Here is a 13,927-nt window from a genome sequence, read left to right as displayed (position 1 = left end):
CATCTTTTCATGTCTGGAGGTGTCCTCATTTATCTTCCTCTTTCAAATTTATATCTTATCTTTTTTTCGCGATTTTCCTATCTTTCCCTTTAGCCCTTATCTCCATCTCCACACAGAGTTTTATGGCCGCTCAGGGCGATGGCTCTCATTGTGCGGAGGGCGGGGGTTGGAACTACGTACGGTATGTACTGGTTTTCTATAAGGGTTCTCTGCATTATTTCAGGAGGGCGCTTTTCATTTACCCTTTTGCTTGATGAATATTTTCTATAATATTTTCTATTACTTATTATAACAGGTTTCGTAATAAACATGAACAAAAGTATAGAATTTTGTTTTTGAAGTGGTTCGTTTTACAATGTACACTTGTTACGCGGAGAAAAATGAGTAATGCTGATTTATTAAAATGTCTTCAAATAATTGGTAATCTTGTTAAAAACAGGACTGCAAAATGCTTCCTGATGAAGTGAAGTGTTAGTTAATTCATAATAATATCGGAACACGGGTTCGTTTGTCAATGACGAAATGCAAATTATTAGGATTTTTATGAACACATGTTCGGACATAACTAACTAATTAACCATCACGCCGTTTCTCCGCAGGGGTAAACAGAGAAGACAGACCGCCAAACAACTCGGTCTTGGCACACACTTCTTGCCTCATTCACATTCATACATCGTCTCATACATACTCTTCTATTATTCTGACTTTTGACATGGCCCGACTCGAGTATCTGCTTCACTTGATTGTGTCATTTCTTTCTTGGGCGTCCCCGACTTCTGCTACCGTTCGCATTTGCATCATATATCCTCCTTACACTCCTTTCTTCGCTCATTCGCTCTACATGCCCAAACCATCTAAGCGTCTAGGCATGTTCGGACATAGTGAAAAGATATCGGTAAATTACTTAAAGTTTGTAAGGATACTCATCAATGCATTCGTTAATGGCCTACAATCCCGTTTTTTTTATGAATTCGTATAATTTGAAGAGACTTTTAATAAATCAGCAATATTTTTTATCAGGAAGTGTACTTAAAAATCGCTACCGGTTCCGAGAATCTAAAATGAATTTAATTAACAAAATAATAGCACTCAGTAAATAACTTGTTTAAATTCTGTGAAACCACTCATTCTCAGTTTTTTTTTCAAATGTTTCTGGCTTTCACCCTTCGAGGGTGTTATAGTACTCGTACATCAGTTCAAATTATGGAGAGAGGAAAGATAGAGAAAGAAAGAAAAAAATACAAAAAATTGAAGAAATCTCTTTTTATTTTTGTATTACACATAGCTGTGAGAACATATTTCATTAGCAAAAAGGTATTTTTTTTTAGAACATGAAAATATGTGGAACATTAAAATTATGTTTATCTAAAATTAATTAATCATCGCAAAAATTTTCACCAGCACTTTCAATTTGAACAAACTTCAGAATCTCAATAGATTCATATCCACGAAAAGTAAACCCCTTCGGGAAAATCTGTTCAGCGAAAATGGCGGACATGCGCCTGTGCAGTGCCATCGAATTTTCCGCGACGCCCTCTCCTTGTCCCCCTCCCCAGCCAGCCAATGGCAGCCTCCTCCTTCCCCTCCCCGCACTCCCCGCACCCCCTCTTCACAGAGGCTCCTCGACTCTCGGCGCTGCGCTAGGTGTATGCACATTACTGTTTACGTTTAGCCTTTCATATTTTCCTATTGAATTTTTTGAATAGGAAATTAATTCAGCTTCAGCCGTTCTCAACAAATACGCAGAAGTTCTCATACATAATTCGATAATCTGAGTTTTCATCTGGAGTGCATATAAAGACGTATTGTTTGTTTATATTTGCTAATGGCTCTCATTTCCTCCAATCGAGCCTCGCGCAAAGTATCTACTCTCATTGTTTGGAGTCGCATTACGGCTAACTTATTGTTTACTTCACGGAAGATTCTCTCTTAATTCATTTTACTTATCTATTAATCTCCCAATGTGAGGCTACTTTACGAAAACACGGGGTTACTTTCGACGCTGGGAGACTTGTGGTACTACCGCACCAGCTCAGGTACATTCAGACAGTGCTCTTTGTCCGTCTCGGAACAAAAAAATAAGCGGGTACAGCAGTGGAACAATGCCTTTTTGTTTTACGGTATATTTTCATACATTTTACGGTCCGTGGTTCTGTTTTAACGGGCAAATTGGTCAGAACACACTACACGCTGAATATGGATGAGGCTCTCGGAATATAAACAACAAGTAAAACAATTCCGCCACAACTGCCGTAGACAAAATGCCTTCAATTCCCTTGTTTAAAGAGGAGCATTGGGCCAGCGCGTCATGTTTGGGATCATTTCGGGCTTATAGTGGCCGGCCAGAGGTTGTAGACCCCGGAAATGTAAATGGAGCTTCTAGTTGTTGCTAAAAAATAATCAAAAACAATGGATTTGTTTGATCTATGAAATTAAAGCACCTGTTTATCTATCGGAGATCTCAAAGCGTCCGGATGTGAAGATAACCACATTATGTGAAATGACGAACATTGACGTTCACAGTCAATGATTATTGTTCAAAGTTACAACTAAAGCAGATTCCTTTCATGATGGTCGTATTTTTCTACGATGAAATAGATGGAGCAGATAATTTTTAAAATTAGTATATTTAACTACATAGTATCGAATATCGTAGCATCATGATTGTTTTTTGTCAGACAAGTAGTAGCCTCCACTCAGATTTTTTTAAACATTTAAACCATTAAAAAATCACATTGTTAAAATACTTTAATTGAAATTCACGCTTTTTCAGTACATAATTGGTTGAAAGAATGCTCTTACTCTATTTTCTTTTCTGATTTGGAAGAGTACAACTCAAATGACAGATTTAAACTAGAATGGTTCGAGGAGTTCTGTAAGATGCTACTTGAACGAAGAAAAGATCTGCTCGAACAATAAGATTGTAAAGAAAAATGAACAATGATGAGCGAAGTGGATGTTAGAATTATTATTTCTTTGTGCCTTAAGTGCGTGACCCTTATAGCTAATCCAGATTATTTTTATACGAGATAAAAATAATTTCTTAGTGATTAAATTCATGCCATACTCACCAAATCATACTTTCATAATATAAGATTTAGCGTTTTTCAGAAAGATGATATTAATTAAGAATTCTCTGTAGGAGAAATAAAACATCGAGGTTTTCATTTAAAATTGCACAACCCTCTTTTTCCGTGAGCGTTTTAATTAACGCAGGGTTTTGTGTTGTTATAACATAATTATGACAACGATGCAACATTCAAGGCATCTTAGAGCGTAAATGAATGCATTTTTCGCGAATGGAAAAAATACATAAGAACTTTAATTACGCTAACGAAGTCAGAATGTAATAACTCTATTTTTTCATGGTCTTCACATTTGCTGAATGTCTAGAGGTAATTGAATTACGAAACCATCAACATTTTTTCCATAAATGCCTACATATAGTAATAATTTAGCATTCATATGAACGGGTGGGGGTAGGTTCAGTAAGGAGATGGTGGGGGGGGGAGGAAAGTTTTTTGAGACCTTAACTTATTATTTACACCGCATTGATTAAAGATATGGTGCAAATAATATTGTTATATTATCCTGGAATGTAATCGACGAGTAATATTTTCTTTTTCTCCTACTCAATACTGAGACCAATGGGGAGGAGAGGGGGGTTGAACCCCGTAACTCCCCCCTTTATGTACGCTTTTAGTAATAATAAAGTAAATGGAAGTATAAAGCTCAGCCATAGTGTCAGATCCCTAAAAATCTTAAATCCCTTTTTTACATTCTAGTTTCGTGTGAACATATTTCCCTCGCACAGAGAATGTTTTCGTGCGATGTTATGGGGGGAGAAAAGCATATTTTACCGATTACAAAGTGAGCCAGAACTACTTTAATAATAATAACATGCTTTGTGGTTACACCAATTTTCCTACACTTTGGTACTTGAAACCAAACAATCGTAACCCCGATAGATACGATATTCTGACAAAGACCCTAACTCAACAATCTGTAAGGTTCATTTTACAGAAACGATAAAAGCACAATTTCAATTTGTAACAATGCACGAGTTACTTGTGTGAAGTAGGGGACATTAAAACAAAGTAACTTTAAATGCTGCATGAATCGAATATGTGGAAACAAAACTTATTTAATTTAATAAACTCTCTGCCATTTACTTGCACTACTGCAAGCAGAAATTCATTAGGGGGAAATGACCAAAACAAAGTGCTTAAGTTGTTCTACAAATAACTATGAATTATTTGACATATTGATGTAAAAACATAGGAGATACCTTCTTGTAAATTCCAAAATAATAGTTAAAATATCATTATGACATCTATATACGTAATAGTATTATGTACTTTTTGCCAGTCACAATTCCTTTTAATATTTAACAAAAGAAGCTCAGAAAGAAGCAAAAGCAGTTAATGCTTTTATACTATGCAATGAAACAAACTCTTTTAAAAGTACCTACATACATATAAAGTAATGCAAAATATTTAATTTGGGGATTAATCTACATAATTACTTTCGACGGATTTACGAAATTTACACGTCATTATCAAAATACGACCCGCAAAGTTTTGATATCAGCAATAATGTTGATAGGTAATTAATCTGACAACCCCTTATTATTTAGCAATTGACGGTTTTAATACAATATTTAAAAATAACCATATTTATTTAATCTCGTACCAGTTGCAGCCACCCCGATCAGAAGTAATCACATTTCTATGAGGGGGAGAATGCAGCGGGTTGATAGTGATTTGATAAAATACCCGTCGACCAGAAAAAAAACAAGGAGTGTAATCGAGTTTGTACAAGGGTAATGTATTCCATCCCTTGATTTGATCTGTTTAGTGCCACCGAGGGGGCGCTAATCTCTTCACCCGACTTCATCCCCTACTAGATCCCTTATTCATTGCACCAGAAGCCAAGGTTCTCAAAACTCACCCCCTGTTTACCGACGTTTTGACACGTACGGAATACTTTTGAATTTTATTGGCAGAAGGTAATGAAGTTTTGAAGTTGATTTAATTTATCGAAAGACAATTGTTTAAAATACTATTGCTTTGCATATTAATTCCATGGAAGAGACATTAAGGTATCCTTCATGGCCTAATTAATCCGTGCAGAGCTGTGAATTCTAAGTAAAGAAAAGGGCGCACCTAGGTCTTGAAGATAGTTAAGATCATGTATGAGGGAGGAAACACAAAAGCTGGCAAATAATTCCACAATCGAGCGGCTGAGTATAAGAAAGTTTCGTTGTAACAAAAACCGTGTCCAATACTGAACTCCCGGCTAAGAAATGGTGCCAAAGGTTCGATTAAGCTTGAGCGCCGTCAGTTAAAATGTCGATAGAACAACTGCTATGCCCGAAGGATGTGAATGATACAAACCGGTAAACAACTATTGAAACTCTATGTTATGGCAAACCTTCATTTGATTCCATTAAATTTAGAGTTTTTCAACATCAATAGCTTTTATATCGTGTGTGAGTGGTTTCCACAATTTTTAATTATTTTTTTTTTAATTTCCACAATTTCATCCCTTTACCAGGCAACCCTTCAGTGGACAGCGCGCGGCGCACCCGTAAAAGTTTGAAATCATTCTCTATTCACTATGTGTGAGTTTTGGCGAGTATATTCATATATTACCAGTATCTTTAAGTGTTGTCTATTCTCCTGCATTGATTATCTAACTCGTAGTATCCTAATAGTTTATAAATTGTGCTTTAGAAAATTACCCTGTCATTTTATCCGTAGCTGCTGCTCAAATTATTAAACAATCCTTTTCGATTGTTTTTTAGCTAGAGAACACATACCTTCCCACATACATTTATTATTACGAAGACATGTTTGATAACCTTAGAGTTTACAGTGACATAAGCATATTTTTGAATAGATTAATTTAATTGAAATTGATGTAATTTTTACAACTTTTTGTAACATAATACATTTTGCACAACACGACAATAAGCATTAAAATCAGGGAATATATAATAATAATATGCTTATACTGCAATATCCACAATAAGTTAGTAATTATAGCAATATGATGAATTAGCCAGGGTAACATGCAATGTGGGGATGATAAGGATAATCCGAGATACAAGGTGCATTGTAAGCACACAGCACGGGGTTGATTGAATTGCCCTGGCACTTGGAATGGGAGAAACAGATTAGAATGTAAATCATCTGCCAAGGTAATCACCAGAGCTGGAGATTATTAAATTTATTGTATGCAGATGTATTTAGCGTTATCGATATTCGATCTCGAGCCGTGGGTCATCTCACCTTGTTTATTAAACATTCTTAAACGGTAAGAATTCGTAAAAATCACATAGCTTCTTCCATCAGAAGGAAATGATAAATTATTACCAAAGACAGACATATTATACAAAAGTAGACATCTAGTTGAATTATTATCAGTTTATAAAATGATGGATACATTAACTCATATCCTAAAGAAACCGATCACGTATTTAGGAAGCAAAATAAATACACGTTTTATTTTTGACATCCGTAGTAACTAATAATCAATAAATACTAGTAAATAATATCGCGTCTGAATCGTTTTAATTTAAATAAAATAAATTATATACACCACTATTTAATCAAAGTAATCGACCAGTTCCAAAACCAAAGATTTCTTCGTCAATATAAGCGTATGATAATGTAAATAACAAATTTAAGAATAGTAAAACAAGCGTAGATAAATAGGTACCTACGTGCAAATTAATTAGTTATTTTAAAAATGCTATAATAATTGTATGAAATAAAAAAAAATCATCACAAAATAGGTAATTATTACATTTACGTGTATAACAAAAACTTTAATTAACTAATACATTTATGTTACATCAAAAACTTAAATTAATACCATAGAATCTAGGAATAACTAAGATATCTAAATAACAATTTTTTATTATTATTAATGAAAGTATCAATGTGAAAATAAATTAAAGAGATGGCAATTTAAAAAAAATGTATGGTTTTGTAATAAAATCAATATGAATAATTATTGTTGTTAATAATATCATTTAGAAACTACAATGCACCGGGCTATAGTTTTGTTGTACAGCCCTGCAAATGTTATTTATCATAATTACGATGAATTGCACTTTCTTCGGAATACACGCTGTGAAGTATTTTAATACACCAGTTATCCTGCTCGAATTGGATGTATAAACCATATAAGACGGGCATTGTTTCAGTTTGTCCTCGTGCGTCGCACTTGTTGGGTTGACTGTTCGCCAGCTTTCTTAAATGGACGGCCGTCTCGACCATTTCGAATAAAATCAAATAAATACAAGAGCAGTAAATATTTCGTAATGGGTATTTCTGAATCAAATTAATGCCATTCTCGTAAGTAAAGATTCAATTAGTCTAAAATCTAAAGGTTGCCAAATAAACAAACAACATAAAATCATGAAGTCTTGTCGGAGAGTTCAGAACTCTAGAGCCGTAGCTGTAGTTTGTGCCCGAGCTCTCCGCGCTCTGGCTCTGGTCGGCGAGGTTTACGTTGCTTCCCGTATTGTCCCCAACGTACTCGCGTATAACTGCGCTCGTTCCTGTCACAGTATTGTCAGGCTTAATTGGATAGCGATCCTATTGCCCGATAAGGCTTGCCGGGAGGGACGGAAAGAGCACCCTCCCTCGCGAGCGAGCGGGACAAACTGTTTCGGAGGGATGCCCTTATCGTAAAGGGAACGTAAAGGGGACGGAGGTGTAATCTGAGGACTACTGACAAAATCTCGGATAATTACCTGTTTCGCTCGCGCTTACGCATTCTAGCTATGCGGAAAAGAGTGGGAAGATCTCGGAATACTCAGATACTCGCTGTTTTCGAGGAAAATTCTATTTGAGCTTGCGCGAGGGGAGTGAAAGGAAAAGAGGGACTCCGCCGCAACCAACGTGGCTTTTCCACTAAACTTAAAATCGATACATGTTTTTATGTTCGCGGCAGAGATATTATAACGGCCATTTTTATTTACAACGACGCATCTGTCTACATCTTACTGCTGGAAATTACTTTTAAGTGCTTATTTTCTTGTCTTCGATAATTTTATAGGCAATTTTACAGTAGTTATTTTTTTAGTAGATATTTTACGACATGATTACCATATAGGTACCTAAGTTATTGAGTTTTTTCCTCGGTACATAAAATAGAATGTGGTAAAATATTATTTAGTGAGAGGGTATCAATTTTTTTCCAAAAAGCGCAGAACAAACTAAAATATAAAAAAAGTTTGCATAAATTATTGTAGGATTTTAAAATCTTGTACAAATATTCCATTGTCAATCTATTAACATATGGCTATGCATGGCGTACTTCATAGCATGGCTTATAAAACGATGCGTACAACTTTCCATATGATCAATTATCGGATAAACGAAATCTTATGGTACCATGAGAGGGGAATCCCAGCCCATGATTCTCCCCTCCTTGACTGCAGATATAATTCAAAAAAGTTTTTCCTGCAGCTTTTTTAAATCACTCGAAACAAAAATTTAAAACTTTTCTTGATTGAAACATCCAGATTTTAAGTGTTCGTTAAACTGTCACTAAGTTAAGGTGAGATCAATTGGTTAACTTTAAAACATATCTAGTAATAAATTAATACTGTTTAGTCGATAACGACATATATATCCTCTTGAGGAGATTTTTACACAAATGACGCTATGCAAATTATCCAATTATTATTGCTGTTGACAGTAAATTGTTATAATGAATAAGTGAATATCGTTATAATGGGAATTGAAATTACACATTTTTTTATATTTCTTGGGCATTAAGTATGTAAAAATTACTGGTAGCAAAGTAAACAAAATTTAAGTTACAAGTGTACATTGGAAAATAAAACCCAATAAAACAAAAATGAAATAAAAGCTCTTTTAAAAACGAATGCGTCGACTGGGTTTGGTAAAACTAAAAAACCTTTAAAGCCACAAAATGAAAATTTTGCAGGAGACATTAAAAACGAGTATTTACAAATTGGTAATCAAATTGGTTTCAATGTAAAATAAATTATTCTTCTTATAACAATGAGAAATTTGAGGGTTTTATCGAAATACTATATATAAAAAATTAACACATAAATTTACTTTATAGTATTAAAAATATCTTAATCGGCAAGAATTACTTTACATTTAAAAAAAATACTCTTGAAACTTTTCTATATAAAACCACTAAGAAGTATCATTCCCAAAAATGTGGCTTGAAGGCTTTTACCAAAACACGGTCGGCGTTGAACATTATACCTATAATATGTTACAACTCTTTCTCTCGCAATGTATCGTATCGATATGATCAGTGAAATTGACACATTATCTAACTCACACATAAAATTCAAAGAAGTCTTAAGTGACATCTTTACTTGAAAATTGTCATTGTATACTATCCCTGAATTTACACATGTAACTATTGTTTTTCCTTTCTTCTCCACTCTCTTTGCAGTGTAAGATAATTATTATTTTTGTATCCAACATTCTGAAAACATTTTAAAAAGTGATTGATGACCTTATTTTGCTTATTGTAGGTATTATTTGTGATCACTCTCTTAAATGTTCTCAATAAACAATAAATAGATATATATATATCCCATTTAAAAGTTTGTTATAGGCAAATACGTAATACGCACATTTGAATGTATTATGTATATATTTGCTATAATATATAATATATTATAAGATAAGGTTTTACATCCATACAATCAAAGAAAAAGAATGAACAATAACAAAAAGCTTGTCTAATTTCTATTAGCCTAAAAAGCTCCACTCATGACCGTAAAAGCAATAAAAAATGCATTCACAAAGCACAAAGCGTTACATTGTAGGCAACGCGTGAATGATGGATCTGGGTGTATTATTATTGATGAGGTTTTAAAATATCACAAAAAACGACAGTTAAATGTCAGGTGATTTGGAGTAGTGTGGTTATTAGATTGTATTTTTTGTACGTTTTGAAACTTTATATATTGTATTATGTTTGGTTCAGCGTCTTTATACTCCCAGAAAGTAAGTATTTTGAATCAGATTTTGAATATTTTCTTTAAATCCTGTCTTGGTGAGATAAATATTTTAAATAATTAAGGATACTTAAAATATCTATCAACCATTAATGTTTTATTAGATAAGATGTAATCGTTAGAAATTCGTAGGAATTGTATGAAGTCTGTCCTATCAATCACTACACCCGCGCGCCTAGGACAATATTTTGAATAATTGTGTTCCATTAGAATTAATTATTTAATTGATATCATTCAATAAATATTCATGATCAGTACTAAATTGTCTAACTTGTGCGTTATTATTTTTCCAGTCGTTGCAAAGCGCGGCGCGGCGAGCGGGCACCTCATGCGCCAACTGTAAAACCACCACCACAACGCTCTGGAGGCGCAACCAGAACGGGGAACCTGTTTGCAATGCCTGTGGACTGTACTACAAACTACATAATGTAAGTGCATCTCGTAATTCTACCCAATCTGTTTTCAGAAGTTTCTGAAGAATCATTTTTCTATGCACAGATAATAATACCATTACTCTTCACATTGACCACGGTGGGAAATGTTATTGATTGTTTCAATATTATTTATTTTGTGAAAGGGACGTCGACGTTTTGTCCGAGACCAGTGATTAGAGACCGATTTACATTAATCAATAGTAAATGCTAGTACTGAAGTGCTTTATTATCTGTCTCACGAAGCTCGTCTCAATATAGATTTTATATGTTCTAAATGACAACCAATTAAAAGTGATCAGAACGCTTTACGCAAATAAATGCAGGGTCCGCTTTTAGTCAAATCAAACTGGTATCCTTCAAAGTTGTGTAGCTTACAGCAATGTTAATCTCGTACGTTTATTACTTAATCCCAACCACCAGAGTGGGCAATAAATAAATGTAAAAAGATATTTGATCTCCGGTGCGATTGTTGTCGTGGCTAAATGGCAATCGAATAAGTACCCCCTGCTAGGGGCGCCCCTGGGGCTGCGGCGACTTAGGGCTTGATTGTTCGGGGCTTATGACAGCGGGGCCCGGCTCCCTAATCGGGTTTATTACCCCTGCCTCCCTCCCCGTGCGTGCTCTAGGTGGCAACTAGGAATAGTTGGACGCCTCTGCCGGTGCCGAGGGTTACCTACACACTACACTACACTACAGCTACACACGCGACTCCTACCTAAACACATTATCAAATTCCAGAATGGTTAAGATAACTTTTCGCATGCTGAACAATAATTTTGTCTGCTTATCGTGGCTGACTGATTGTGAGCATAATTTTACATATTTCCCGTGAACCGCGAACTTACCCCTTCATGTTCAAATTCGGGAAACATTTACGTTTCAGATTGTTTATCGACGGTAATGCGATATGAAAATAAGAAAATAAATACGTCGAAAGCGTCATAATATTTTACATTTGTTTTGCGTGAAATAAATATTTCGCACGCGACAACCACTTTCCAGAGGGTTTTTTTGTTCAGTGTTGCTTGAATTCGTGTTCCATATCTCTAACAACTTCATTTGGGAATATTGATTACAAAGACTAGCTTTAACTTTGCCCTATTGTAGTTCGCAGTAAACTCGCGTTATTGTTATACAAATAATAAGAAAACAATAAATAAACGGTTTTTAGGGTGATTGGAGAACAGATTTGTAGAACCTATTTATGACCTTAACCTGCCGAGTCGGGTGTCGTAAATGATTTTAACATCTAACAATAACAACATATCGCGAAACAAAGTAACTATAAAATGGTGCTTGAGAGATGTTATTGTTGTTTACTGAAAACTGTTGTTTCCTGTAACAGTAGCTAGGGGTTGAGTGGGGAGTGAGTGGAGAGGAAGCTGTGATGTTCTGTCCGCAGTAAGCAGTAAGGTACAATATGCTACAGAGTGGCTGTTAGCGCTGGGGGAAGTACGGCCAGGTAAAGCGATCTTAACAATGACTACTTCATGTTGTATTAAATCGGACCTATTCTACTAAATAAAACCACTTATTACAAACCAAAGCTTCTAAAACCCTTATAAATGTAAACTGTTTTCATCACGTTTTAATTTGCAGCATCTAATTCGACAATTAACCGAGCTCTTCATACTTTAAATAATATTTGTCTTAACTCTAACATTAAAATTTTTTCGGATTCACTGCCTAAATTCAAACGTGGCATCATGTCAATAATTTAAACTATTAAATGCGCATACACACACACACACACACACACACACACACACAAACACTCACGCATACATGACATACGTCACACACACCTATATACTACACACGTCGCCTGGTAATTAAGGAATAAACATACCACATAGCAGACATTACAAGGAAACATAACATAGGTACCCAACATGAAGTATCGTATTCCTGTATATTGTTTCATCTCTGTAAATCATGTACTGTTTGTTTCTATAATATAAAAAAAGCAAAAAAAATACGGCGTAGTTCATAATTTATATATTCAAATAATTTTAAATATACCCTTGCTTGTGAAGTGGTGTACTGGATGGGTAAAAAAAAAATATATATATGTTTTGTTCATTAGAAAGCTAAAAAACACTGTCGTTATAAATCGCTAGTCTAAAATTAAATAGAATTCATAAACTTTGCTACTAGTTTTTTTTTATTTGCGGGGTAAGAGGGTGTTCCAAACTAGTTTGTACAACTTATTAAAATCTTCGATACCATCGGTGTGCACAAATATATTATACATTCAAACATGTTCTCTTTAAAGTTATTTTATTTATTGGATAATTTGTACAGCGTCATTTTTTGTGAAAAATCGCCCCAAAGGCGCTGTGTATAAATCTAATGGTGAAAACTCATCAAATGTCTATTTTTTTCATCGCATTTAATGATTTTATATCAATTTTTAAAGGTGTGTTGAATTGCCATTGTTTTGAGTTATCGTAGAACCAAATCTGGAGACATAAATAAAAAAAATGCATTATTCCGTGGGTTTTTAAAAAGAGTTGTGGTACAATAACAAAACACTGCGAATAAAAAGCTTAAAATGTAATATAAAAGTTTGGGGATCAGCGATAAGTGATAGCTACCCGCTGAGTAAGTTAATACGCCATATTATTACAAGTATAAAGGTAAGTAATGTGCTCAAAGGAAGCGAATCTTTTATTGCTCACTGCTCCTTGCTCCACCCGGAGACGGACTAAACAAACACTTGGCATTCACTTACAGCCCTCAGCCTCTTTTCAGCGATGTTATTCTAACAGTAGGTTTGATATTATTTATAAACTGTCGCATTACCTGCTCTTGAATCCGCCACACGGTGACTACAAAGTAATGTGACAATTTTCTAAAGTTTGTAAAAATATGATCGGCTCCGATCCAGTTTTAACAACATCTTATAGTAATCTTTTTTCATATTGACTATGATAATATGACGTATTGTCTTTATTTTCTTACTATTAAATGTAACTATTTCTTATTAAGCTTCTTGGTAATAATCAAACTGCAATTGAAACTAAAAAGCTGCATAGACCGATACCACTTTAATATGTACATTCAAGACGAAATTCCGAAAATTTAATGACGCCAGAGCTCGCCGTTCACAAGGATTAGTGTGAAAAACAGATTTTCTGGAAAATAAAATAAGAGAGAGAAAGTTCAAGGTTAGTTAATGTTTCAACTGGAATTTAACGGAAACTGTTTGGAATGTTTTATTCATTTTGTGATTGACAGTTAATTGAGTCAGCATATGTAGGTACTGCAAATTCAGGGTTTATTTTTGGCTAATTTCACATAATTTTGCAATAAAGTTGACGTTATTTTTTTGATATTTTTAACCGCTTACAAAATTGTAATAGCCATCGAAAAAATTTTGTTTATGAAAAGCTTTATTTGACTGAAAATTGCAAATTACGCGTTATTCGCATGTAAAAAAATATGAATTTCGCGTAAATGTTCT

General features: G+C 34.4%; 1 protein-coding gene across 1 annotated transcript in view; it reads left to right on the top strand.

The window, feature by feature from the left end:
• Positions 1–13,927, top strand: part of LOC149426560 (GATA-binding factor C-like) — a 132,426-nt gene that overhangs the window by 79,929 nt on the left and 38,570 nt on the right. Inside the window, exon 5 of the mRNA XM_089637472.1 lies at positions 10,321–10,455. Within this exon, the coding sequence (XP_089493598.1) occupies positions 10,321–10,455 (135 nt within the window). The remainder of the gene's footprint in view (positions 1–10,320; positions 10,456–13,927) is intronic.

This window comes from Hesperophylax consimilis, chromosome 1 (assembly GCF_061612785.1).
Source record: "Hesperophylax consimilis isolate HC1 chromosome 1, BYU_Hcon_1.0, whole genome shotgun sequence".
NCBI lineage: Eukaryota > Metazoa > Arthropoda > Insecta > Trichoptera > Limnephilidae > Hesperophylax > Hesperophylax consimilis.
The sequence above is the reverse complement of the archived record's forward strand: the minus strand, read 5'-3'. Positions and strand labels throughout refer to the sequence as shown.